Here is a 23,865-nt window from a genome sequence, read left to right as displayed (position 1 = left end):
GCATCTTGTTCACTTGCATTGAGGCATGTCGTACTGCATGTTAGTCAGCTTTTGTTTTAGTATTTTCCTAACAGCCACATGTATTCAGACGACAACACTGCATTACAACTACAAGCTCCAGAGGCAACTTTCATCAAACTACAAGCTCTATTCACATTGTTCACTGTTTTGTTTTTTGAAACATAAAAAAATAAAAGGCACTCTCATTTACAATGTCAATAGGTTAAACTCACTTAAATGCGAGAACTATTGCATTGCAAATGCTTGTTAAGGGTACAGCTATACACATTTTCTGCACTAGGATAGGATGCTTATTAGAATATATTCCTGTCAGTACGCGGGGGCGTGGCCGAGCCGAGCCGCAAGATGGCCGCCGTTTAACGGGGCTCTGCCGGCCGAACACATTATCCGTCGGCCCATCCGAGTTTGCCTCATTGCAGCCAGAGAGGTTGGAAAGTGGTGTTGACGACCCGGGGACCTGAGGGCAGTTTTCGCGGAGGAAATCGGTGCAGTATTGCAGTCGCGCTGGCCCTGCGCTGTGCTGCCGGAAAACCCGCGAGCCGAGGGTCGGCTATCGCTGCAACGCGAGTCCCCGGCTGCGGCCCTCGCTCAGACACGTGGGGCGGCCCGGCGGAGAGGACCTGCGGCGCTGCTGAGATCGGGGCCCGTGGGGCCGGTGAGCTACATCGTGAACCTGTGGCGATTACGTGCGGACCACTCCTGGAAGTAGTTCGCGACCCGAGGACACCACGAAGACTCCGGTGAGGCCTGTGCGCTGCGGAGCCGCCTGATAGTGCTGCCGCGGCTGGTGCTGCCGCCGCGGTGTGGACCGCGCTCGGGGGAGCCTGAGAGGTCGGCGCTGGCCTGGCTGCTGGGGGCGGTCGCCTGCCCTTCGCTCTCCCGGCCCTGAGTGAGATTGGGGCTGTTGCCTACTGCTGCCGGAGGAACTATCGTGACAGGCCTGGTGGCGCCGCAGTCGGAGATCAGTGCACCATCAAGGGCGGCAATCTCCTTGCACCTCACGCCCAATTGGAACTTGCGGACGCCACTGGGCAGGGAGACTTGTCGATTCGGCTGAAAACGCTGGGCGAGGGTGATGGGCCGCTCCCTCTACTACCTTGAGTCGACACATCTGCCTGTCCGCGCAGCGGCCTCGAGCCGCGCTATCCGAGAGGTGAGGCTGACCTAGTCCTTCTCTGTCGGCGCGGTGTGCCGGTCGTCGCGGCCGCTGTGCTGGGAATTGAGAGGGGAGACCTGTGGCCCGTGGGACCTCCCGAGGGAGCGGTGCCTGACTGCGCGGAGCGTTTGCCTGTGATCGCCCCCCACCTTGGTCCCGCTGGCTGATCTCCCCTGCGGGATCATGGGCAAGCCGGACAATAAACAGCCGCGGCTCCAGTTCGAGCGGAAATCCGCCCGTAATGTGGAAGTGGGGCCGGCTTCGCAGACGGTGGTCCCTGAGACGCAGATGGAGCCCTCACAAGAAGAAGACATAAAGGGTATGTTTCGTGAACTAAAGGGCTGCTTGAGGGAGATTGACTCCAAGCTTGACACAATGGCACAGCGAATGGAGGGCCTGTCGCGCACAGTAGATCAACATGGGGAAAGGCTAGCGGCGGCTGAGACGCGTATTGCGGACTGCGAGGAAGGCCTGGGGGAAACCCGGGAACGTTTGCTGCACATGGACAAAGTCTTGGATGTAATACGAGGGCGCAATGAGGATTTGGAAGCCCGCTCTCGCAGAAACAACGTGCGCATTCTCGGAATTGCGGAGTCCACAAATATCGGCAACATGGAGCAATTTGTGGAAGGCATGTTCCGCGATTTATTTGGGGCAGAACTGTCGGCAATGTTCTTGATCGAGCGTGCACATCGAACGCTTGGTCCTCGCCCGGTGCCTGGGGCACCACCGAGACCGATCCTGGCTCGCGTTCTCAATTACCGTGACCGAGACACCATACTACGGTTATCCCGGGAAAAGGGAGACCTCACTTTCCAGAACATGGCCATTTCCCTATATCCCGATTTCACACAGGCGGTGCAAGCAGCGAGGCGCGAATTCATACCTGCCAAAAAAATCTTTCAAAAAGTGGGGACCAAATATGCCATGTTGTACCCTGCCAAGTTAAAAATTCACCACAAAGGGAAGCAGCTGATATTCACGGAGGCGAAGGAGGCGCTGAAATTTGCCAGGAAAGCAGAGCGCACGACTGGGGAGCAGCGCGCAAGCCGTGCGGCCTCCCCGGTGGACAAGCTGAGCGATGTGGAATGATCTGCCGGTCTTTTCTGTGACCCCTGTTATACTACTGTGCAGCATGGCGTCATGTCACTCTGCGGATGAGTACCCATAACTTTCTTGAATGTTTCTGTCTTGCTGCCTGTGGTGGGTGGGAGATGCAGAACAGGCTCACTGCATCTGGGATCCCACAGACTCCTGCTTGTACATGGTCTCCACGGGTGACACCGTTAATACTGAGGGTGATGCATAAGTCGTTGCCTGTTGTGTATGGTCTGCTTGGGGCTTTGGTAGGTAGAATGTTCGGCCACCCTATTGTTCACCGATGGGGGAGTGTGCAGGTAACCCCACGCCCTCGAAGGGATAATTCCCGTGAAACTGACTTCTTTTTGGGTTAAATTTGGGAGGGGTACAGCATCTCAACCTAATTGGGGGGTTGGAGTGGGAGGTTGGGAGGGGGGGACTGTTTTGTTTGTTGTTATTAACCTGCAGAAATGTCATACACTTTTGAAGGACGACACGGTATTGCCTCTACACATCCACGCTCTCTTGCTAAGTGCCGGGACTGGTACACTGGATATCTTGCTGCTCGCCCTGCCCCTAACCCCGCGAATTGGCACACTGCTGCGTAGGGACTATTACCCACTGCTTCATTGACCGAGTTACGCTGTCTGACTTGGAACATACGTGGTCTTAATGACCATTGCAAGATTCGGTTGACACACGCGCACTTGGCCAGACACCACATCGACATATGTCTTCTACAGGAGACCCACCTGTTACAGAAAGCGGGAGAACGATTGCGACATGCTAGGTGGGGTGAGGTACACACGTCTGGATGCTCCAGCTACTCTCGTGGGGTGGCCATCTTAATACGCAAAGGGTTACCCTGGCAAACCTTTAAAGTAAATGCCGACTCGGAGGGCAGATATTTAATCATACTGGGGAAACTGTTCCATAAACAGATAATCCTAATTAACACTTACGGTCCCAACACGGATGACCCGGATTTTTTCCGGACAGTCTGGCTAAAGGCACAATCCCTTGGCGCGGGGGAGTACATATGGGGAGGGGATTTCAATGCTGTACTCTCGCTGGAAAAAGACAGGGAGGGTGCGGCGCGCACGCATCATCCGCACACAGCAAACCTTCTTCGAGGTCTAATGGAAGAATATAACCTGTTAAGACTCGTGGAGAATCCTGCACCCCGGCGAGCGTGAGGGCACATGCTTCACCCCACACAGAAAGGCGTGGTCTAGATTGGATTTTTGGCTAATAACCCCACATATTCAAGCCTGGACGTCTGACGTGCAGCACAGAGCGCGCACTCTATCGGACCACTGTCCGGTTGAACTGGTGCTAAGGGTCCCCAAACCATACATCGCCCCATTCACGTGGCAGCTACCTGCGCAGGCCCTGCTGGATCCGGTGTTCCGCGAGGAGGTACACCAACATATACTCGATTACTTTGAACTCAACACCAACTCAGTGGCGTCGGTGGGCACCCTCTGGGATGCATTCAAGGTGGTCATCCGGGGCCATTGCATTGCGGGACAGGCTAGAGTGCTGAAGACCATTAGAAATACACTCCAGAGACTGGAGGACCGCTTACATAATCTAGAAGTACAATATAGCTCAGACCCCTCAACGACCACTCTAGCGGAAACACGCGCCGCCCTAACGGAATACCAAGCGGAGGCGGACAGGGAGCTTAAATTTTTACATAAACACGCAACGGCGCGCAGATATGGCGAAGGGGATCGCCCGGGCAGAACATTGGCCCGGCTGCTGCGCTCACAAAGGGGCTCCTCTTACATTCCTTCTATAGAAACGACGCAGGGCGACACCGTGTACTCCCCTCCAGAGATACTGGATACGTTTAGGTCCTTCTATAAAAAGCTATACCGCTCCCGGGGTGGGCCTGACGCGGCAGACGTTTCTGATTACCTAGACACGGTTCAGTTGATCTGGTTTAATGCGCACCAAAAAGGTTATTTCGATCGCCCCTTTGACATTGACGATGTGAAGGAGGCGTTGGGGTCCTTGGCCCCTGGCAAGGCGCCTGGGCCGGACGGTCTTCCGGCACAGTTCTACAAGGAATACGCTGACATCCTCGCCCCCCGGCTGCTGTCTGTATACGCTGAGGCGGCTGAATCTGGGGTACTCCCCGCGTCGATGAGAGAGGCCCTCATTATTGCCCTCTTAAAACCTGAGAAGGCTGCCCAGAGCTGTGACTCGTATCGACCGTTGTCCCTTATAAATACAGACGCAAAGATATTTGCGAAAATGCTCGCTTTGCGATTACAACCGGTGTTGCCACTAATGATCCGCCCAGATCAATCGGGGTTCGTGCCGGGCCGTTCCACGACCCACAAGTTACGGACCCTGTTTGGAGTGCTACACTACTTGGCCCCTCACGTCAAGGCCGCAGTGGTGCTATTGGACGCCACGAAAGCGTTAGACTCCCTGGAATGGGCTTTTCTGTTCTCCCTGCTGCAGCGAATGGGAGTAAGCGAAGCGTTCATCCGATATATTCGCCTGCTCTATACCAACATCACTGCCCGTGTGAGGGTGAACGGGCTGGTCTCCGAGCCCTTTGCCATCGGTAGGGGCACGAGACAAGGTTGCCCTCTGTCGCCCCTACTATTCGCGATTGCAACCGAGCCCTTGGCAGCCCGGATCAGGCAACATCATGCGAACAGGGGCATTGGATTTTCATCCCGTGCGTTGACCATTTCACTGTACGCGGAGGATATTACCCTTTATGTGACTGACCCACAAGATAACCTCTCCCCTATGACGAGTGAACTGATGAGGTATGGTCTGCTTTCAGGAGTGACTATTAATTGGGAGAAGTCGGTCCTCCTGCCCTTAACGGAGGCGACACCCCGCTTCACGCCTGATTGCCCGCTGAAGTGGGCGGCCGGGCCGGTGCGTTACCTGGGGGTATGGGTTAGCACAGACATGCAGGAATTGTGGACGGAGAACTACGGGAGGGCCGTGCAGTGGATAGAGGAAAGGGTAGGCCGGTGGAAACACCTGCCCCTGTCCCTGGCGGGTAAGATAGCTGTGACCAAAATGGTCATACTGCCCAAGCTCCTCTACCTCTTTGTTAATATCCCCCTCCCCTTGCCTAAACACTTCTTGAATAAGATACGATCGCTCATGATCGAACTGGTGTGGGGGGGTAGACAGCCGAGGGTAGCCTGGGAGACGCTCACCCTCCCACAAAGACAGGGAGGTATGGCGGCGCCAGACTTCGCGCTGTATGCGTATTGTGCGCAGGCGCAGTTCCTGCACTATTGGGTACACCCCACGCCGTATCAGCCGCATGTGGCGATAGAGGCGGACATGGTTGGCCCGCTACCGCTCCGCACTGCCCTATATGCGCCACACAAGAGCAGGCGGAATGAAATCGATACGGTGCGTGCGCTTCAGTGGGCCTGGGACGGACTGCGCCGCCGGGCCAAGTTAGATCTTCTTTATACGTCGGCAATCCCTCTGCGCGGGAACCCCATGTGGCCCCCGATACAGAGCATGAAAACGGGAGAACGCGCAGCGTCCCGGGGTCTCCATACGGCGGGAGACGTCTTTCCTGATGGTGTCTTCATCACGTTACCACAGATGTGCGCTGCGGAGGCCCCGACGGCGCTTGACGCCCTGCTTCATCACCAGCTTCGCCACACATGTCGAGCACTGTTCCCTACATTCCCGGAGCCGCCGCCCAGTCTGATGGCTCTGGAAAATGTCCTGAAGGTGGAATCGGGGCGCAAGCTAATTTCCCGTCTATATAGCCGCATGCAAAGCGATCATCCAGTGGTGACCCCGGTGGCGCGCGATCTGTGGAGCGCTGCGTTGGGATTTGAAATTCTCGATGCCCACTGGGACCTATGCTGCAGAATGCTTGAGACACTATCCCCTAACTACAGACTCCGGCTTCTCCATTTCAAGTACATACATATGATATATCGCACCCCACGCAGACTTCATCGTATAGGCTTACGAGACACGGACAATTGTTGGAAATGCACTGCGCGTGGCGCTGACTTCTTGCATATGGCGTGGGAGTGTCCCATGATCGCCTCCTTTTGGGAAGAGGTGCTGCGTCTAGTGTGCCTCATTACGGAGCTTCCGATCCCATGTACCCCTCAGACGGCACTGCTGGGGATCCTACATATGGTCAAGCCTAAACATCGCCGACTGCCGGCCATGCTCCTCCTACTTGCTAAGCGCCAGGTTGCGATACACTGGGGGGCTACCACAACGCCTACTATCAGGGAGTGGCTTAAGAGTGTTGTATACTGCCAGACGCAGCTCACCCTGTTCTGGGAGCTCCTGCCACCACGCACGCGCCCGCGGGACATATGGGGCCCTTTCTCACAGTGGTTAACTCACACACCGCTCAATCCGTTGTAGGGCGCTGACCCTCGCGCCGGATGACTGGGGGGAGACAGATGTCGAGATTGATGGTGGGTTGCAGTGGCTGACACTGAAGATGTGGGAGATGTTGGGGGTGTATTGGGGGCTGGGACGAGGGGAGATTCTGCTCTTGAGTCTCGCTCTGGCACTATTGTGTGGATACCTATCGGCAATATGGACATCGTTGTATATGGAGGTAACTGTCTCGACTATACTGGATTCTATACATTCTGCAGTGTATTGTGTTTGTACTGTTGTTGAAATGCAAATAAAAAGAAATTTAAAAAAAAATAATATATTCCTGTTGTGAATTCTTGAGTGTATCGATTCATGGTGAAAAGAGGTTTGGAACTCACTAACAAAAAATACTCTACTTAGTCTCATAGGACAGAATGCTGCCCCAAAGGTACCTCTCTTGTGTAATCCACAGGTGCTTTGTGGGCTTTAGTTCACCCGGTTTCCTGTCTTATGTAGGTGAGTCAGTATTTAAAACATGAGCTTTTTCGGGAGTAACTGAAAACCTGATCACAGGCAGTGTTTGTTTAAAGCACAAAAAAATGTATCATTGACATCCAGCCGGGCTAACATTTGCATAATCGTAAATGAAACACACAAGACTCTACCATTATCTATTAGCTGAGATGTCGATTGTAATTGTGGGTTCCTCCCTCTGTTCAGTCAGGAGCTCCCTCTCTGCTGTGGGTTTTGTCAGGTGCTGGTTTATTAAAAGGTCATCCCCATTTCAATTTCGAGTCTCCTTCTGAATCTCTTATGTAATGGTGGCACAACCTGCTGTGTTGTACGTCAATGCTACAGCACCACTGACACAACATCAACAGTGTTTGAACATGTCGAGCTAAACACTAGACACTCTTATTCATACATAACTGCGGCTTTACCTATAGAATATGAACCTTATCATAATCTGGATGTTCCGATAGTGTTAAAGATTGCAGGGATCTGTTAGCATGAGCTGAAAGCCATTTTGTACTTGGCAGTCATTTTAGTTAGCTATGTGCTAGCCATGTGCTTTCTCCCTCTTCCAGAACCTCGCACATACTCAGAAGGGCCTAGCTAGTAGAATGCACCTGCTCCTAGTATAGAACTGTCGGGCTGTTCTAACTGATGTCAGCAACTCATTACTCCTCCTACTTGTTGACTGTGCATTTTCTGTATGACCATCTATGTGTGTAACTCTTCTCATGTGTACTTGTACCGCCTTCTTTTGAGCCCCTGTGTGGGTATATAAGGTTCCTGTTCTCTGCACTCCTTAGAACGCCTCCTACGGTTCCTGAGGGTACTGTGTGACGTAGACTTCCTCATCTGAGGTTAATAAAAAAAATGTCTTTTATATTACAGCTTCTGTGCCAATCTATTCTTTGTTGGTTTAAAGAACCAGGTGTATCAGTGAGACCCCTGAGAAGGTTTCTATTTTCTTCAATTGGCGCTCAACGTGGGTCTCATCAGAGAAGTGGCTATCCAAGGGAGTGGTCTTGATGGGAGTCAGGAATCTACTGAGAAGGACAGAACAGGACTCTAGTAAGAAGGTACCCTACACTGAGATTCTCTGTCTCTGCAGCCCAGCATATTTCTGGTCTTCCTGATTTGACACCTCCAACTGTTTACCACTCCTGACTGAGAACATTTTTGGCGTGAGTATTCTAAAAACGACCGTTAGGTCATTCAGAGCTTGACAGTGAGAGAAGTGCACCGGCTGCACAGATAAAGTGAGATAAAGTGAAATATATAAAAAAAGTGAAGTGATATAAACGGGAGATATAACGTGATATAACAGCGAGATATAAAGTGATATAACGTGAGATATAAAGTGAGACATAAACAGTGATATAGAGCAATATGACGTGATAAAGTAATACAAAGTGATAAAAAGTGATAACGTGATACTAAGAGATAAAGTGATAAAGTGATATATAGTGATATGGAAATGGAAATTGGCCAATATGTGATGGGAATGTGAGAAATATATGAATTGCAATTTGTGTAGGCAGGTAATGAGGAGACTTTTCTCTACTTTTTATAAAATTTGAATGGCACACTTTGAGTTAAGTGCTACTTTGAGTATAATATTGTATATGCTGCAATATTCTTGGCATGCCTATTCTTAGCACACATCGTAGAATGTGTTGCTTTCTTGGAGGTACCATTTTGGAACTTCTATGAAATCAACCGGCTCCCCTAGAGGGGATACCTAACTAGGTTTAGGTATAAAAAACGTATTTCTTCCTCAGTGACTAGTACCCCAAGGATCTAAATATGTACATAGAAAGGATCCTGGTCTGTGCACTTAGTAACATTCATAAGTGGTGATATGCAGAGCGTTTTTTTTTTGGTGTTCTGCCAGACAAATCTAGTGAATTTGGTGTATTTTGGCTTCTTGAAAATGGAACAATCTTTGGGCTGTTTTTGTGCAGTCTTTTGGAATACTATTGAGAAGCTCTTCTTGTAAATATGACTTACAACTAGTATTTACAGATGGTTTGGTTTAAGTACAGTCTGTGAGCTGTCCTTTGTTTCTGTCCTAAGTGTTGATTTGTGGGTTAAATGTGTGTTCAAATGTCTATGTGGTTTGTGATTTGATATTGATGGTACTTGTGTGAGTAAATTGCGATTGCGCTTTTTGTGTACGAATGGCTAGCCTTAAGCGCGCTGGATTGTGTGTTCTGAATGTATGACCCCCAGCTGTAAATGTCTGGAATGAGCTCAATGTGTTTTTTTTGGGTTTTTTTGCTGTCATCAGTCTGTTATGCAAAATGTCATTTAGTTAATATTAAATAAAAAATCCAAAAATGAATTATATAACATATGCTACATAGCTACATGTTACTATAAAATTGACAGAGTAAGACACTATACATGTATATAAATTGCCGCAATGCTAAAGATAAAATTAGAATTCACATTGAATCGGAATAAAATAGGCCTCAAAAATCGAAATTGTGTGTTTTGCAATAAATAAACTAAAATACAAAATGTTACAGCATTTCCCTTAGATGCATTGTATTAGATATTTAAAGGCATTCACAACATATGAGTGAATTTGGTTGTTGCTGAACTAAACACACATCATAGAACGATAGATTTGACTGCATTGAAATGCCTCCTTTTTAAATAGACTGTCACCGTGCTTACATTTCAACACTAAAAAAGAAGCTTTCCAACAGCTGTGTTTAACTGTTTCACTGAGAAGCAGCTGTCTGACACAAACCAATGGAGATTACACTTTGTCAAGACATTAGAAATACAAAAAAAAGGGGTTTTCTCCTGAGAAAGGCGTGAGAATTTGACGCCTGCTGCTCAACCAACAGCTGCATAAATAGCACGTGGCTATTATTGTTCGCACGGCCACAGAAAAGAAAATGCTGAAGTCAACTAAATCTTAAGTCAGTGCAACCTCGATAAAACCCTGCATTTCAGACTGCAGTTTTAAAAAGTTAGAAATATAGTTTCATTATTTTGGATAACAGAAAACAGATTGACAGTAGGGATTTTCCTTTCTTAATGCCTTTTTACAAGAGCATATATGTGGTTCTGATGTTAAATAAAGACTGTCCTTTAAAAAGTGGTGCAGATTTTTCATGTTCCAAGTTAGGCTTCTGTGCTTGGGAATATGAATTAATGCGTTTAAATATGATAGGCAAGGGATGAAGCTTGCTTTTCATATGTGGAATCATCGAAATGTCACTTTACCCAGGCGTACAAAACTCATTTTTAATGTGTGTGTACATTATATATTTCTGATGCCCCATCTCTGGAATGTGTAGGGGACATTCTGGGGATGACTATTATGCAAAAACATTGTAGGTTATTCATTTTTAAGTGCCCCAAACATCAAAGTCGAAATTTTTGTAAAATTCACTATTTAAAAGCAATTCTGAGACTCAGAACAGCTTTTGAACTGCTGTCAGGTTTCAGTAAATGCACACATTTAGGTATAAAACAAATAGCTGATATCTATACTGCTAGACAAGCACTCAGCACACTGCTTACAAATATAAATATGTATAAAAAACCAGCAGAAGTTATTAAGCTTACCTCTGAATTGCTGGTAGACAGGAATAGAGTGGGTTTGCTTTTCCGCTATCAGTCTCCAGGATAACTTTGAATTGGGGAAAGCCTCATGGAACGCCTTGCACACAAAATAGGACAGCTAGTAAAGGGTTAAAGGTCGAGTTCTACATTTAGAAGCCTAGCAGGGCTCAGAGCAAGGTTTGCTTTGACATTTCAAACTTTGAAACTTTTTGAAAGACGAGATGGCAGGGCAGGGAGAGAAAGGGAAGTTTTGCTTACTTTTTTTGGCAAAAGCAAGTTTTTGAGCACTAATATGAACAAAAGGCAATATAATGGTATATGTGAGCTTTGATTAAAGATAGCTTTGCCATATATTCAGCACTAATGCTTTTGGTTTGTAGATTACTGTACAAGGGCTGAGGCAATTGGATTTAGTTTGACTTCATGTGCCCTCATGTTACAACTAGTATACTTGCTAAAGGGATTGGTGGTTGGTTATTCATGTTCTTTAGCTAGCTCAATGTGCTATTTACCTCCTCAGAGTTTGTTTATGCCCAGTTGCTGCAAATAGGGGTTGATAGTGTTGACAGAAGTGAAACCTGTTTCTGGTTTCCTACTGTCAAAATGGGGGAAGGAGGCTAGCTCCTCTACAAATAAAGGGTAGGTAATTTTATGTTTTTTCTCTCTTTTTCTTAAATCGTTTTGAGCCTGTCTAAATTGTCTAGGAAATAGCCATGAGACATTTAATTGGCTATTCAGTAATACTGTTTTACAAATTGTTAGCATTAATACAATGAATAAATAAATATGTTATGTTACTGCCCATCCTGTTTGATGAAATTATGAAAGAATGAGTAGTCTAGATTGCTGTTCCCTTATTTGATCTTTAAGGGGAACTAGATGTGGGTAGTTTTTGTTCTATAATTCTAAGGTGATAACGTCATTATTATTAGCTAGTCTGTGTAAATAAACGGACAGCCCTTATTAGAGCTGATGTTGCATAGTTTGGATTGTGAAAGGTAGAATGCAGGAAAGATGTCCATGTGATCCTTAGCAAACATTTTTGTGGAAATTATTGTTTTATAGGAGTTTGTTTGTCATAATATGTTCTGCTGGAGAGATTTATGTACCCATTATGTTGAAGTTTTTAGTTCTTTTTGTACTAAGAATCCCTGTTAAATTAGCAGTTTTAGATTTTCCTGTTGCACCTATAACATGAGAGCATGGTCCTAAGCATACTATGTAGGTGCTTTTATTAGCATGAGCTGAAAGCCATTTTGTACTTGGCAGCCGTTTTAGTTAGCTATGTGCTAGCCATTTGCTTTCTCCTTCTTCCAGAACCTCGCACATGCTCAGAAGGGCCTAGCTAGTAGAATGCACCTGCTCCTAGTATAGAACTGTCAGGCTGTTCTAACTGATGTCAGCAACTCATTACTCCTCCTACTTGTTGACTGTTCATTTTCTGTATGACCATCTATGTGTGTAACTCTTCTCATGTGTACTTGTACCGCCTTCTTTTGAGCCCCTGTGTGGGTATATAAGGCCCCTGTTCTCTGTACTCCTTAGAAAGTTCCTGAGGGTACTGTGTGACGTAGTCTCCCTCATCTGAGGTTAATAAAAAAGATGTCTTTTATATTACAGCTTCTGTGCCAATCTCTTCTTTGTTGGTTTAAAGAACCAGGTGTATCAGTGAGACCCCTGAAAAGGTTCCTATTTTCTACAATAGGATTCAAAGAACACCATGCTTAATTTATAGGACATTTATAAAAATGTTTTGAAGAATGTCTGAATCGGTCTCTAAAGTAATCCTGGTGCTGCCTGGCCAGTACTGGATATTTATGCACTGGACCTGGGTGCTCTGGCATTAAGACAGTTATTAAAACAACTAGTTGCCTTATACAGACAATTTAGACAGTACGTTCTAAAGACAGCAGGGATTGGAGTCCGTGGTGGTCTTGTAGAAGCAATGCATTCAGTGCCCTGCAGTACAGGCAAACAGCTCACAGACTAGTAATGCCATCATGGGCAAGTCGCACATTAAGTGAGATGAGGTACAGTCTGCTCATAAAACCAATCAATTGTAGGCAGTCTATCTTCACACACCACCTAAGATGGCTTGGGCCTAGTCTCTCTTGATGTTTTTCGGTACTCTGAGCAGAAGAAGTAGGAGTGGAAATGAGTAGAGGAGGCAGAATCCCCAATGCTGGCGGAAGGTTTCTTCTAGTGAGGACTGCCTTGGGAATTCCAGCATGCAAAACTTTAGACACCGTGCATTCTCCACGGTGGCAAATAGATTGAGCCAGCATTCTCCCCATTGCTGGAAGATGTCCTGTGACACCTCCGAGTGCAAACGCCGGCCAACTTTGTCCGCCCTGGAGTTTAATGTTCGTGCTCCGGTGCTAGGCAGTCAGGGAGATACCCTGAGTGTTCAGTCACTTTAAAAGACGCAAGGCATCCTGGCACAGAAACCACAACCTAACACCATCCTGTTTGTTGCAATACAACACAGTGATGCACTGTCCGTGAAAATGTGCACCCGTTCCCTCTTGACGGCCAGAAGGACTGCCTTCAGTGCTAAGCAAATCATTTGCAACTTGTGGAGGCAAGCCCTTGCTGGAGACCAGAACCTTCTGATTTCTACTTCTCTCAGATGACCCACCAAACCTAGCAACAATGCATCCATCACAACCGTTAGTTCAGGCTGGGGGAGGAAAGGAGTGTGTCTCTGGCCCAAATGCTGTAGAGCAGCTACCACTGCAGATATTTCACAATATTCTTTGACATCCGAATGGAATCTAATATGCTCCTCTGGTGCTGGGCCCATGGAGACTTCAGATCCCACTGCACAGTCCACAAGTGCCAACTAGCATGGTCCACAAGCAGGAAGCAGAAGTTTGAGAGGCCCAGAAGCCTCCGAGCCACTCTCACTGAGATCCAGGTCAAAGGCTAAAACAACAGCATCAAAGCCCGAATGCCCTGGACTTGTTGAGGTGGAGGAAGGGCTCGGAAGAGAGTCTTATCCAGGAGGCCTCTGACTAAGGGGAGCCGATGTGAAGGAGCAAGGAGTGACTTTGGCAATTTAATGGAAAACCTAGTGATGTTAACAAGTTACAAGTGTCTGGAGGTAGCTTATGACTGTTTGATGAGAGCCCACATTTAGCAGCCAGTCATTGAGGTATTAGAAGAGTGGTATTCGCAACCTCCAGAGATGGGCTGGACCATCATCATTATCTTTGTGAACGCCTAATGCGCAGCTGTAAGGCCAAAGGGGAGCATGGTAAACTGCACTCTTGGCCTACCGGAAAATGCAGACATGCTTGTAGGACTTTAACCCCTTGTGTGCCCCGCCCTTTCCCCGCCCTGTGCCGGGCGTTGAATTAGCGGGCGGGGTTCATGACGAGATAGTCTCGTCATGGGCACAGCGCAACCGCGGCCCATGACGAGACTATCTCGTCATGGGCACTCAAGGGGTTAAACAAGTATTGACATCTAGGGGACCCATTTACTACACTGCCAGAAGTGTTGTTATTGTTTATATTTTGAACAACTGTTGCCCACCTCTGATGCCCAGCTGCCAAATGGGCATTACTTAAATACATTAGAACACAATCAGGAGGAAACAAAACAGAGTACATATACAAACAGTTGTACTTCGAACATCAAGAAGAAATGGAACAAGAAAATCCTTTAGTTGATTCTGTGTATCTTAAATCAATTTCTTCTTCACCAAATACAGATACGTGCATCCAACAAGGTTTGCCTGGTTACAGGCTTCTTCAGGGTTGCAAACATACATAAACAACATAGTCTAAAAGTTGTTATTTACAAATGTACAATACATACAATTCTATATACAACATGGGACAACATGTTTGATTAAAAAACCTTATATATAAACACCCGTGAAACATGACTATAAAAACAACAGATTATCATTTGACCCTTGAGAGGCAGACAGCTTGATAAAACACAAAAATACACATCGTTTTTAGACATACATTTGTCAGACTAGAGACTCTCTAGAACTTTCATTTTACAGTGAGACAAACAACACTATACAATCCTACAACAAGTATCACATGCACATATGTCCTGACATTTCATACAAAACAAGACAAATCACACATTCAATGAGTAACCAACTATCCTGGGAAACTTTCAGCGAAGACTATGAAGACCTGCAACCCCCCTCTTCCCATCCTAAAGATATTTGGTGGCCACTGCATGATCACCTCCACATGTTAGACCCGGACTCCCCACCCCAAAGCCCTGCCTCTGCCCTTCCGTGAAATACAGTCCTCCCCCTGTTTTCTACACTTCTGTTCTTCCATAACTCTGCTCATTGATTTGATTCTCCATGCATGCATTTATCAATATTTTTGATGCCTCTAGTTATCTTGATTATATCTTTTGTACATTGCATGATTGGTGACACCCTGGAGTTGTGTTCGCAAGCAGTGTATTTCCGTCAATTTGTTTTGTTTTACTTTTAAAAACCAATAAAGAAATTTAAAAAAAGGATCAACTATCCATCAAAGGGAATGCATGCCCAGAGAAATGGTGACAAGAAGACGAGTGCAAGGACAAAATTATTAACACACAACGAATCGAATACACACATGGAAAATGCACAGAGAATTTTATGTATTGTACGTTTGTAAATAACAGTTTTCAGGCTGATTTGTTGTCTATGTATGTCTGCAGCCCTGAGAAAGTCTGTAACCAGGCAAAACGCGTTGGCTGCACTTATCTGTATTCGTTGAAGAAGAAATTGATTAAAGATACACATAATCAACTAAAGGATTTTCTGGTTTCATTTTCTCTTGTTGTTCTATGTACTCATTTTTGTTTATGTACTCTGTATTGTTGCCTCTCGATTGTGTTCGAAAATGGGACTGTAGAATAGAGCTGCGAAAGTATGCGTCTTGCAAGTGCAGTGTTGCCTGTCAGTCTCCTGTGTCCAGGACAGACATAACTTGGGCCAGGGTGAGCATTTTGAACGTAACCTTCCAGTTGAAGAAGTTCAGAGAGCGAAACCGAAGTCCTCCTTCCTTTTTCTTCACCAGAAAGTAACAGGAGTTGCACCCGGTCCTGTTCCAGCTGCCCACCAGAATATTTGTCAGGGCCTCATTAAAGGTCAATAGAGGCTCCTAGCTGGATTGCGATATGTTGAGGATCTTTGCAAGCCCATTGGTTTTGACCTCTTGAGTGGGCAATTTAATCACTATGGCAAATCAGGCCGACTCCTCAGTAGTCATAGGGTTAGATGAAGACAGACGAATCTCTGGTGAAGAGTTGAGGTCCTCAAATATGTTGCCATCATCCTTATACTAGGTGTCATCATCATAGTATCCCAAGTGACATACTGTGGGGCAAAAGTGTCTGGTCCAGCATAATGTTGAGTACTGGGCAGTAGGGCTTGGGTCTCGGAGTCTGACAGAACAATCGGCGCCATGTTTGGCGTCCGTGAGGTTTGTATCGGCATCAATACTCGAGCCGGTTGGGTCGTTCTTGACTTTGAGAGTGTCGTCGAGAGTGGCATTAAACGCGGGGTCGAATGTGGAACCACAGGTCGAGCTGAGGCCTGGGCTGGCAGCACTGACAACAGGGGGGAGGGGGTCGACCGCCATGCGAGATTGTGGTGGCGCAGTTGTGTCGAGGAAGGATCCATGATGGTATGCTGACAGGAGATCACCCTGCATACATTGGACATGAAAGGGCTTCAGAGGGATCCGGTGAGGTATCAAAAATCTCCTGCATGGCTACCTTAGTGGCTATAGCTACTGTGGCATCACTGACCGTTCAGGGAAGGGTCAAAGTGGGACTAGCATTAGAATCAGGTCTGCACTGGGAGGCTCAGCAGCCTAGAAGTGCCTGAAGCGTCACACAACTCTGAGTGACGGGAGTGGTGGGATGAAGCAGACCCATTTTTAAATTTTTTGTAATGTTCTGTGTGTGATATTTTAGGTGCACCTGAGCCCCATTACCTCGATGAAGGCCGATCACAGGAGTGGCCTTAGGAGCGCGTCCACGCACTCGACGGGGACCACCGTGCCCTTGATTATTTTTATCTTGAGCGATTTTTTGATCGAGGGAGTTCGGCGACGGACAGCATAGCCTCCTGGCCGCAGATGGCCTTCTTATTCATCTGGAAGCAACATGAACACAAAGCTGAGTTGCGTTTGGAGACAGAGCACCACAAGCAGATGTTGAGGGTGTTGGTCATGACACCTGTAGTATCAGGAGGTGACATTATCTGCACACTAGAGAACATTTAGGGGGGAAAACGCTCTGTCAGATATGACAGGATTGGTGCTCCAAATCCACAGCGGCATAAGCAGAAAGGAACTGACAATAGGGCACAGAGGTGGTGCTGATATAGTGGCCCCGTGTCCTGGGCGGGATGAACCCAACTCAGAACCACATGACATCACCTGTCCATACAAAAGAGAATTGCTCCAAAAGTTTCCAGATCAAGTCTGGCACCTGGGGAAATTCACCAGGTGAGGATTCTGTGGTTAGAAGACTATCAGAAATTTCAGGTGTTCACTTCGATACTATTTCAACAAGAGCAAATTGGTAACAAAATTTAAATATCAAACCACCAAACTTTTGACTACTTACATTTTTCGGAGGAAAGCATAAATTGATCCAGTAGATCCATTCTGGGGATCTTCTGTAGTAAATCTGCTGTGACCTCTAAGGCACGTGGAGCCCCACGGTAACTGATAATGAGATCAGCTGTTTTTACACGGTCCGCATTTTGAAGTTCCTGTCTGGGGATGGCACACAATTCATCTTCCAAAGGGTGATCTTTCAGATGAAACTTGAATCTGTTGAAGTCGTCTTCCACCAGTTCATCCAATATACGGAACACAAGCGTTCTGGCAGTCTCTTCTGTCACATTCTCATCCATGATATATTAACACATGTATGAAGCTGTAAAGAAAGCACATTTTGATGAATAACAACCTCCTTCTTAGCATGTTTGTTTCACATGAGAGTATCGTGAAATACTCCAAAGTGCCCTCAGAAAACTGTCTTAGTCGCCAAGGCCATGAACACACTATGACTATCCGGACAGTGTCACTTTGGGGTACCACTTGACAATGATGGGGCCTCTCTTTAGTTACAGATGAGGACAGCGCCAAGTTGGAAGAAACTCGAGCACTATAATCAAATGAGGATTTTCTCATAGAGATGTCAGATGGTAAAACATACAGGCCCACCTTATGCACTTCATTGGTGCAGTGATATTTTTGTTTTTAAGTAGTGATGAGCAAAGAAATATTAATCTAAATCTTTCATGAGATCTATGGGCCACAGCTATATCAAACCAGAGACGTAGGACCTAGGGGCACAACAAAGAGAACAGGATATTGGATGACAAGCATAAGAGTACAGATTCAACCTGCTGAGTCTATGATTCAGTTGACTGCTGAGTATAGCCTAATAACCTTGCCAGTCACATGCAAATGGTGAGTCATGTTCTGGTGGATCACTCAGCAAGTTATTTGTATTTAAAAGAAAACCCTAAGGTGGTTGCTTCCAAAATACAAAAAACAAAGTTCCTGATGGCACAGGAACCTTCTCTTTGAGGTTTGGTGAAGTTTTTCTGCTTTCCCTGCTATAGTCCGACATGCTTTGATTGGCAGAACAGGGCAGAAATAATCTGTTTTGGAATACTCATCCAAAATAAGGTTGGGCTTCTAGTCTACAAAAGGTGGAGGGGACAAGCGAGAAGTTTTCTCGGGCAGAGTCAAGGAAGACTCTGCGGGTGGAATCTCAGCAGTTCCTCCACCTATGAATGCAGCTTGGATACAATGGGATTGGCTGGGAGACAAATGGCAACATGAAACTTTATTGCATGATTTGTTAAAACCTTTGCAAACAAAATGGGATTGGCTGGGAGATACAAACACCAGTTTTGGCAATTGTTGTGGATATGCAGAATCCTAAACGATATCCAAACAAACAAGTTACTTACCTTCAGTAACACCTTATCTGGTAGAGGCTCTATCTTGCTGCAGATTCCTTACCTTAGAATATTCCCAGGAGTCAGACTAGATGTGGAAATTGACCAATTCTCTTGCACCCAGTAGGTGGTGTTGACTGCTCCACGTGGCCCCTACAAATCCAACAAACTTTAGTACAATCAACAGATAACACAAACGCTCTTTTTGGGATAATGAGGGGGAAAAAATAGGCAGGGTGATGTTTTGCCTGATGTGAAAAGGTGTGATCACCTTTGACAGAATGGATGCTTGAGTTTTATGAACCAGTTTGTTGAGGAAGAATGAAGTGTAGGATGGGTTAACGGAAAGTGCTTGTAATTCATGTGCCATCTTGGCAGACGTTATTGCCACAAGGAAGACAGATTTGATTGTTAGGAGCTGTAGAGGGCAGCTGAGCATTCGCTCAACAGGGGAACAAATGAGGTGAGAACTAAATTCAAGTCCCCTTGGAACATAATGAAGGGCTGGGGAGGAAATATATGTTGTAAAACTTTTAAGGAATCTAGTCATAACAGGTGACTTAAACAGAGAAGGTTAATCCGGCAATCGTGTGAAAGCGGATATGGCAGACGGATATCCTTTTACTATGTCCAAAGCAAAGCCTTGTCGGGCCAGAGAAAAACGAAAAGGAGAACTTCAGACAAGGATGCAGACAAAGGATTGACTGATTTGAATATACTCCAAGCCACAAATGTCTCCCATCGGCAGGCGTAGATGGTTTTAGTAGAAAGCCTGACTGCCAGAATGACATCACATACTTCAGAGGGAGATCAAATACCCTCAACGGTCACTGCTCAATCTCCAGGTATGAAGGTGGGAAATGGACAGGTTTGGGTGCAGAACCCTGCCCTGCTGGTGCAACAGGAGATCCTCCTGAAGGGGCAACCTGATCGGAGGACAGATGCTCATGACCGGGAGTTCGGGATTCCACATTCTCCTTGCACATCCGGGGGCCACTAAGATGACCAGTCATTCTTGATCTTTTTGAGAACTCTGGACAGGAGTGATATCAGTGGAAAGGCGTGTAGAAGTCCTGAGCTCCACTCAAGAAGAAAGGAGTCTGCAAGCGAGAGTTGACTTGGAAACTCCTGCACGCTGATGTGCTGACATTGTGCACTCTTGATGGTGGCAAATAGATCTAACCAAGGTTCTCCCCACTCTTGGAAAAGACCTTGCACCACCTCCACATAGAGATGCCATTTGTGATCTGCTAGGCATCATCAACTGAGTTTGTCTGCTCTGTTCGTCAGACAGCCCTCCGGATATTGAACTAGTAGAAAAATGACATGACATTCCGGCCATGTTCACAGATGCAGAGTCTCTTGACTGAGTCCATCACCCCCACCCCTCCCTGGTTGTTGCACTACAACTTAGTGGTGAGGTTGTCTGCAAACACCTTAACTAGCCTTACCTTAACCGAAGGAAGAAAGATTTTTAATGCAAGTCGGATCGCTCTCCGTTCCAACAGACTGATGTGAAGTTAAGACTCTGCGGAGACCAGAAACCTATGATCTCCACCTCTTTCAAGTGAACGCCCCAACCCAGAACTCACACTTCTTTCACCACTATGAGCTTTGGGTGGGGAAGAGAGAGGGTTCTGCTTCTGACCCAATGGTGGGCAGTAAGGCACCATTGCAGGCATTTTGCAGTTCCCTCTGATATCTGGACTAAGTTGGAGAGATATTCCTAAGGTTGTGCCCACTGTGTCTTCAAGTCCGACGGCACAGCCTGCATATTCCAATGCCCATATTTTACTAAGAGGATACAGGAGGCGGTGAGGCCCAGCAACCTCAGAGTCAGTCTCACGGAAATCCAGTGTAGTGGCTGAAACATCGGAATTGTAGCCTAAACATCCTGGACTCGTTTTTTGGAGGATACGCTCCAGTCACCACACATTGTCCCTGTCTGCGCCACCAGTGAGAGTAAGAACACAAGTACTAAATATCACACCCTTACAAGTGTGACTATTCGGACTATTCCAGGCCCCCAAAGCTGTAAGAATGGCTTGGGCGGCAGATAATAGTCATTAGGTCGAGCCTAGAGCAGCGCATGCGCTGCACTAGGAAATCGACCTCTTGCAATCACTTCAGCTTTCCTAAAAGCTCGTGCATGTGGTGCTCACATGCTATTGGCCTTTGCGTCTGGCTTTATTACGCAATTGGCCAAAGGCGTGTGGATGTCCCAGCTTCTTTTCAAAGGTTTACTCCCAGAGCGATTTGGTCTCGGGAGCCAGCAGGGGCGCCCAGGGGACATGTGTTTTTAATGAGTGTGCGCATGCTGTTTGACATGCAGGCCGTTGTTGTAATACACCATAGCCTCGGGATCTGCTGGGAACGCTTAACACTTTAAACTACCCTATTAGGAATATAAATGTATGCTATACCAAATTATTGGCATTAGCTCCAAAGTGGGCCCTAATGTTATCTCACTTGCTAACTCACTAACAGAGCAGAGGCTGTGTAGATGTGTCCCAATATCATTCTTTATTTTGTTTTTAAATAAAAAAATTAGATTCTCCTTTATTTTTTGCTTGTTCTCATTCCCGCCACACTTTTCAATTCAACTGCTTTTAATCCAACAGAAAGCTTTTACCACGGTCGCAGTGTAATCGCGTTCAGAGAGGCCTTACACTTACAGTATGTCCGGACCGATACATTCTAAAACTTACACTGTCCTATTAGGGCAGTGAAAGCAATTGTGAAAGTCTAAAAAAGGACACCTCCTTAAGCATAATGTATTTAACTCACTGGCGTTGGCCTAGTTTTTTGTTTCCGTCAAGCCCTAGCGAGGTACAACAAATTAGGGGTAGCGTGTCTGTGAAAATTTCCAAAGGCGGGCCCGCATAAAAATTGATGAAAGTTTATTGGCGGAAACAGGCTGCTTTGCTATTTCTCACTGCACCAGCCTTGTACCCTCTGTTAACGTTAGCTAACCTATTAGTGCGCAAAGGAAATTCCGAAAACTTTCAGTAACAAGGCTACGGAACGGCACATCCGTGCCTGCTTTGATATTATCATTATTGGATTAATTAATAATATGGACTAAAGGCACAGAGCGCGCTAAGAAGCATACTTAAGATTTGCATTTTTTAGGCTGCCTGGGCAGATTCCGGCGCACTAAACGCCCTGGATGTTGCTAATAAGTGTGTATAGAGCACACCCTATCACCAACAAATCAATGGTTTAGTTGAGAGATTCAACAAAACCTTAAAGGGCATGATTAAAGGGCTCCCAGAAAAGCTTAGGCGAAGGTGGGACATTCTCTTGCCCTGCCTTTTGTTTGCATACAGGGAGGTGCCAGAAAAGGGGGTTGGCTACAGCCCCTTTGAACTTTTGTTTGGTCACCCTGTCAAGGGTTCATTGTGTTTGGTGAAGGAAGGATGGGAGTTACTTCTCAAGCCCCCAAAGCAAGACATAGTGGAGTAAATGATAAATCATTTAATCGTATTGCTTTATTAACCTTCCTGCTTCCTCAAATGTGCTTGAAAATACACTATTTGTCCACTCTTTTTCAAAATTTTCTAGAGGGGAGAATGTCCCGAACACCATTGGTTGTACAGTCTCGCTCGCTGCAGTGCAGTATGACAATAATTTTACACCACCACTTTCAAATGTCACCAGCCGCCACTGCTCCACAGAGATCAGATATAATATTGTAGCAGCATGTGTAATTCTGTACAATGTTGTTACAAATAAGGAACTAACAGTAAGAGTAACAGATTCTGACTCCGATGAGGAAGGAGATACAATCCCACCGACTCCCACACAAGAAGAGACCTGTGCTGCAGACGGGCGTTTGCGACGTGCCAATATAACCAATCATTATTTTCCAAGGTAAGTTTGTACATGCATTCAATCTTACATAAAGAATCATAAACAGCCAGTATATGCTGTATAACTAAATGTACCTTTATCTTCAGGTAAGAAATGGCACATCTGAAAAGATGATTCTCTTTCCAGACGGGTTTTGGTATAAACAAAATAACATGAAAGTGAAATGCCAGGTTAAGATGTTACAGTGTGCCCTTTCTAAGGGTTGCGTTTATTGCGAGCTGACGTTTTAGCTCCAACAATTTCAGCAGCTTCATCGTAGATATCAACTGTCTGTTGCTGTGATGCTGCCGACACTTGATTGGTCTTCACTTTACCCCACCCCAACCTGTGTGGCACTTGGCTCCTTGCCACATCCCCATCGTAGTATCCTATTTCCCCTGTAAACTAACAATGTGATGAGATAAGGTGGTTGTAGCATGTGCCAGGCAATTGATGGCACTAGTTAGTCCATCGATGCGGGCTGATGTCTAGCGCTCCCTCCACCTTAGCTGGATGCTTTAATGGTGCAGTTCCTGACATAAGGACTTTCCCCTTCACAGTGGTCACTTTTTGGAGGTGGATATTCTATGTAAAAGGAGATTGACAAGACCGTAGTAATTTATTCTTGGTTGTACGTTGACTAAATTTAAGACATTGACAATTCAATTATTTTGCTCTTCCATTTGTTCTAGATTTTTTATACTACATATCCCATAATGCACATTGTAGGTACATGGATTACTTCTATTGTCTATTTAAGATTTGGGATTTAGCTTTCTGATTACAGTACATTACTATGGGTTAGCAGTATGTTTATTTGTCTTAAGTAAACCCTTCAAATACAATGTATTGAAAGTCTATATTTGGCTTACTTACATAAGTTCCTTGTCCAGTTGGTGGTGGTACGGTGAAGGGGGCCTCCTCCTGTTCCTCAGGACACACGCAGACGTCATGCCACCTTCTCCTTTGTATGCGATCGTACCAGCTCTACTTTATTTCCTCTATCAATCTCTGGGTGACTACAACTGCGTTGATCTTTTCATGCAACCCATTCAATGTTTTGTCTCTTCTGGGCCTGAGGCACAGTCTGGGATGACTTACTAAAAAGTTGGACATGGTGCCCAGCTCATTCCCCCTTAGGATTTCAAGTTCCTTTATTGAAAAGGTTTGTTGGCTCATCCTGCTGCCAGCTCCTTATGTGACATCTTGATTGTCTAAAAGTCTGAATGGGTAACACACTAGACTATAAATTGTATTCTCCTAGGGAGCTGCTGCATCAATTTCCTCCAGCTTTAAAGTGAGGCCTACTTCCTGGTTATGATGTAATCACTGTATGCCCAAAACGCTGGTTGCTATT

At 46.2% G+C, this 23,865-nt stretch overlaps 1 protein-coding gene across 2 annotated transcripts in view; it reads right to left on the bottom strand.

Annotated features, from left to right (window-relative positions):
- Positions 1 to 23,865, bottom strand: part of LOC146835436 (NACHT, LRR and PYD domains-containing protein 3-like) — a 368,932-nt gene that overhangs the window by 300,906 nt on the left and 44,161 nt on the right. For both annotated transcript variants that reach the window (XR_014960731.1, XM_085602993.1), the window contains exon 3: positions 17,306 to 17,620. Coding sequence is in view for 1 of the 2 variants with exons in the window: in XM_085602993.1 (XP_085459119.1) it covers positions 17,306 to 17,597 (292 nt within the window). In the remaining variant the exon portion in view is untranslated. The remainder of the gene's footprint in view (positions 1 to 17,305; positions 17,621 to 23,865) is intronic.

This window comes from Triturus cristatus, chromosome 4_2 (assembly GCF_964204655.1).
Source record: "Triturus cristatus chromosome 4_2, aTriCri1.1, whole genome shotgun sequence".
NCBI classification, from domain to species: Eukaryota; Metazoa; Chordata; class Amphibia; order Caudata; family Salamandridae; genus Triturus; species Triturus cristatus.
Note: the sequence above shows the minus strand (reverse complement) of the source record. Positions and strands in the feature narration are given on the sequence as shown.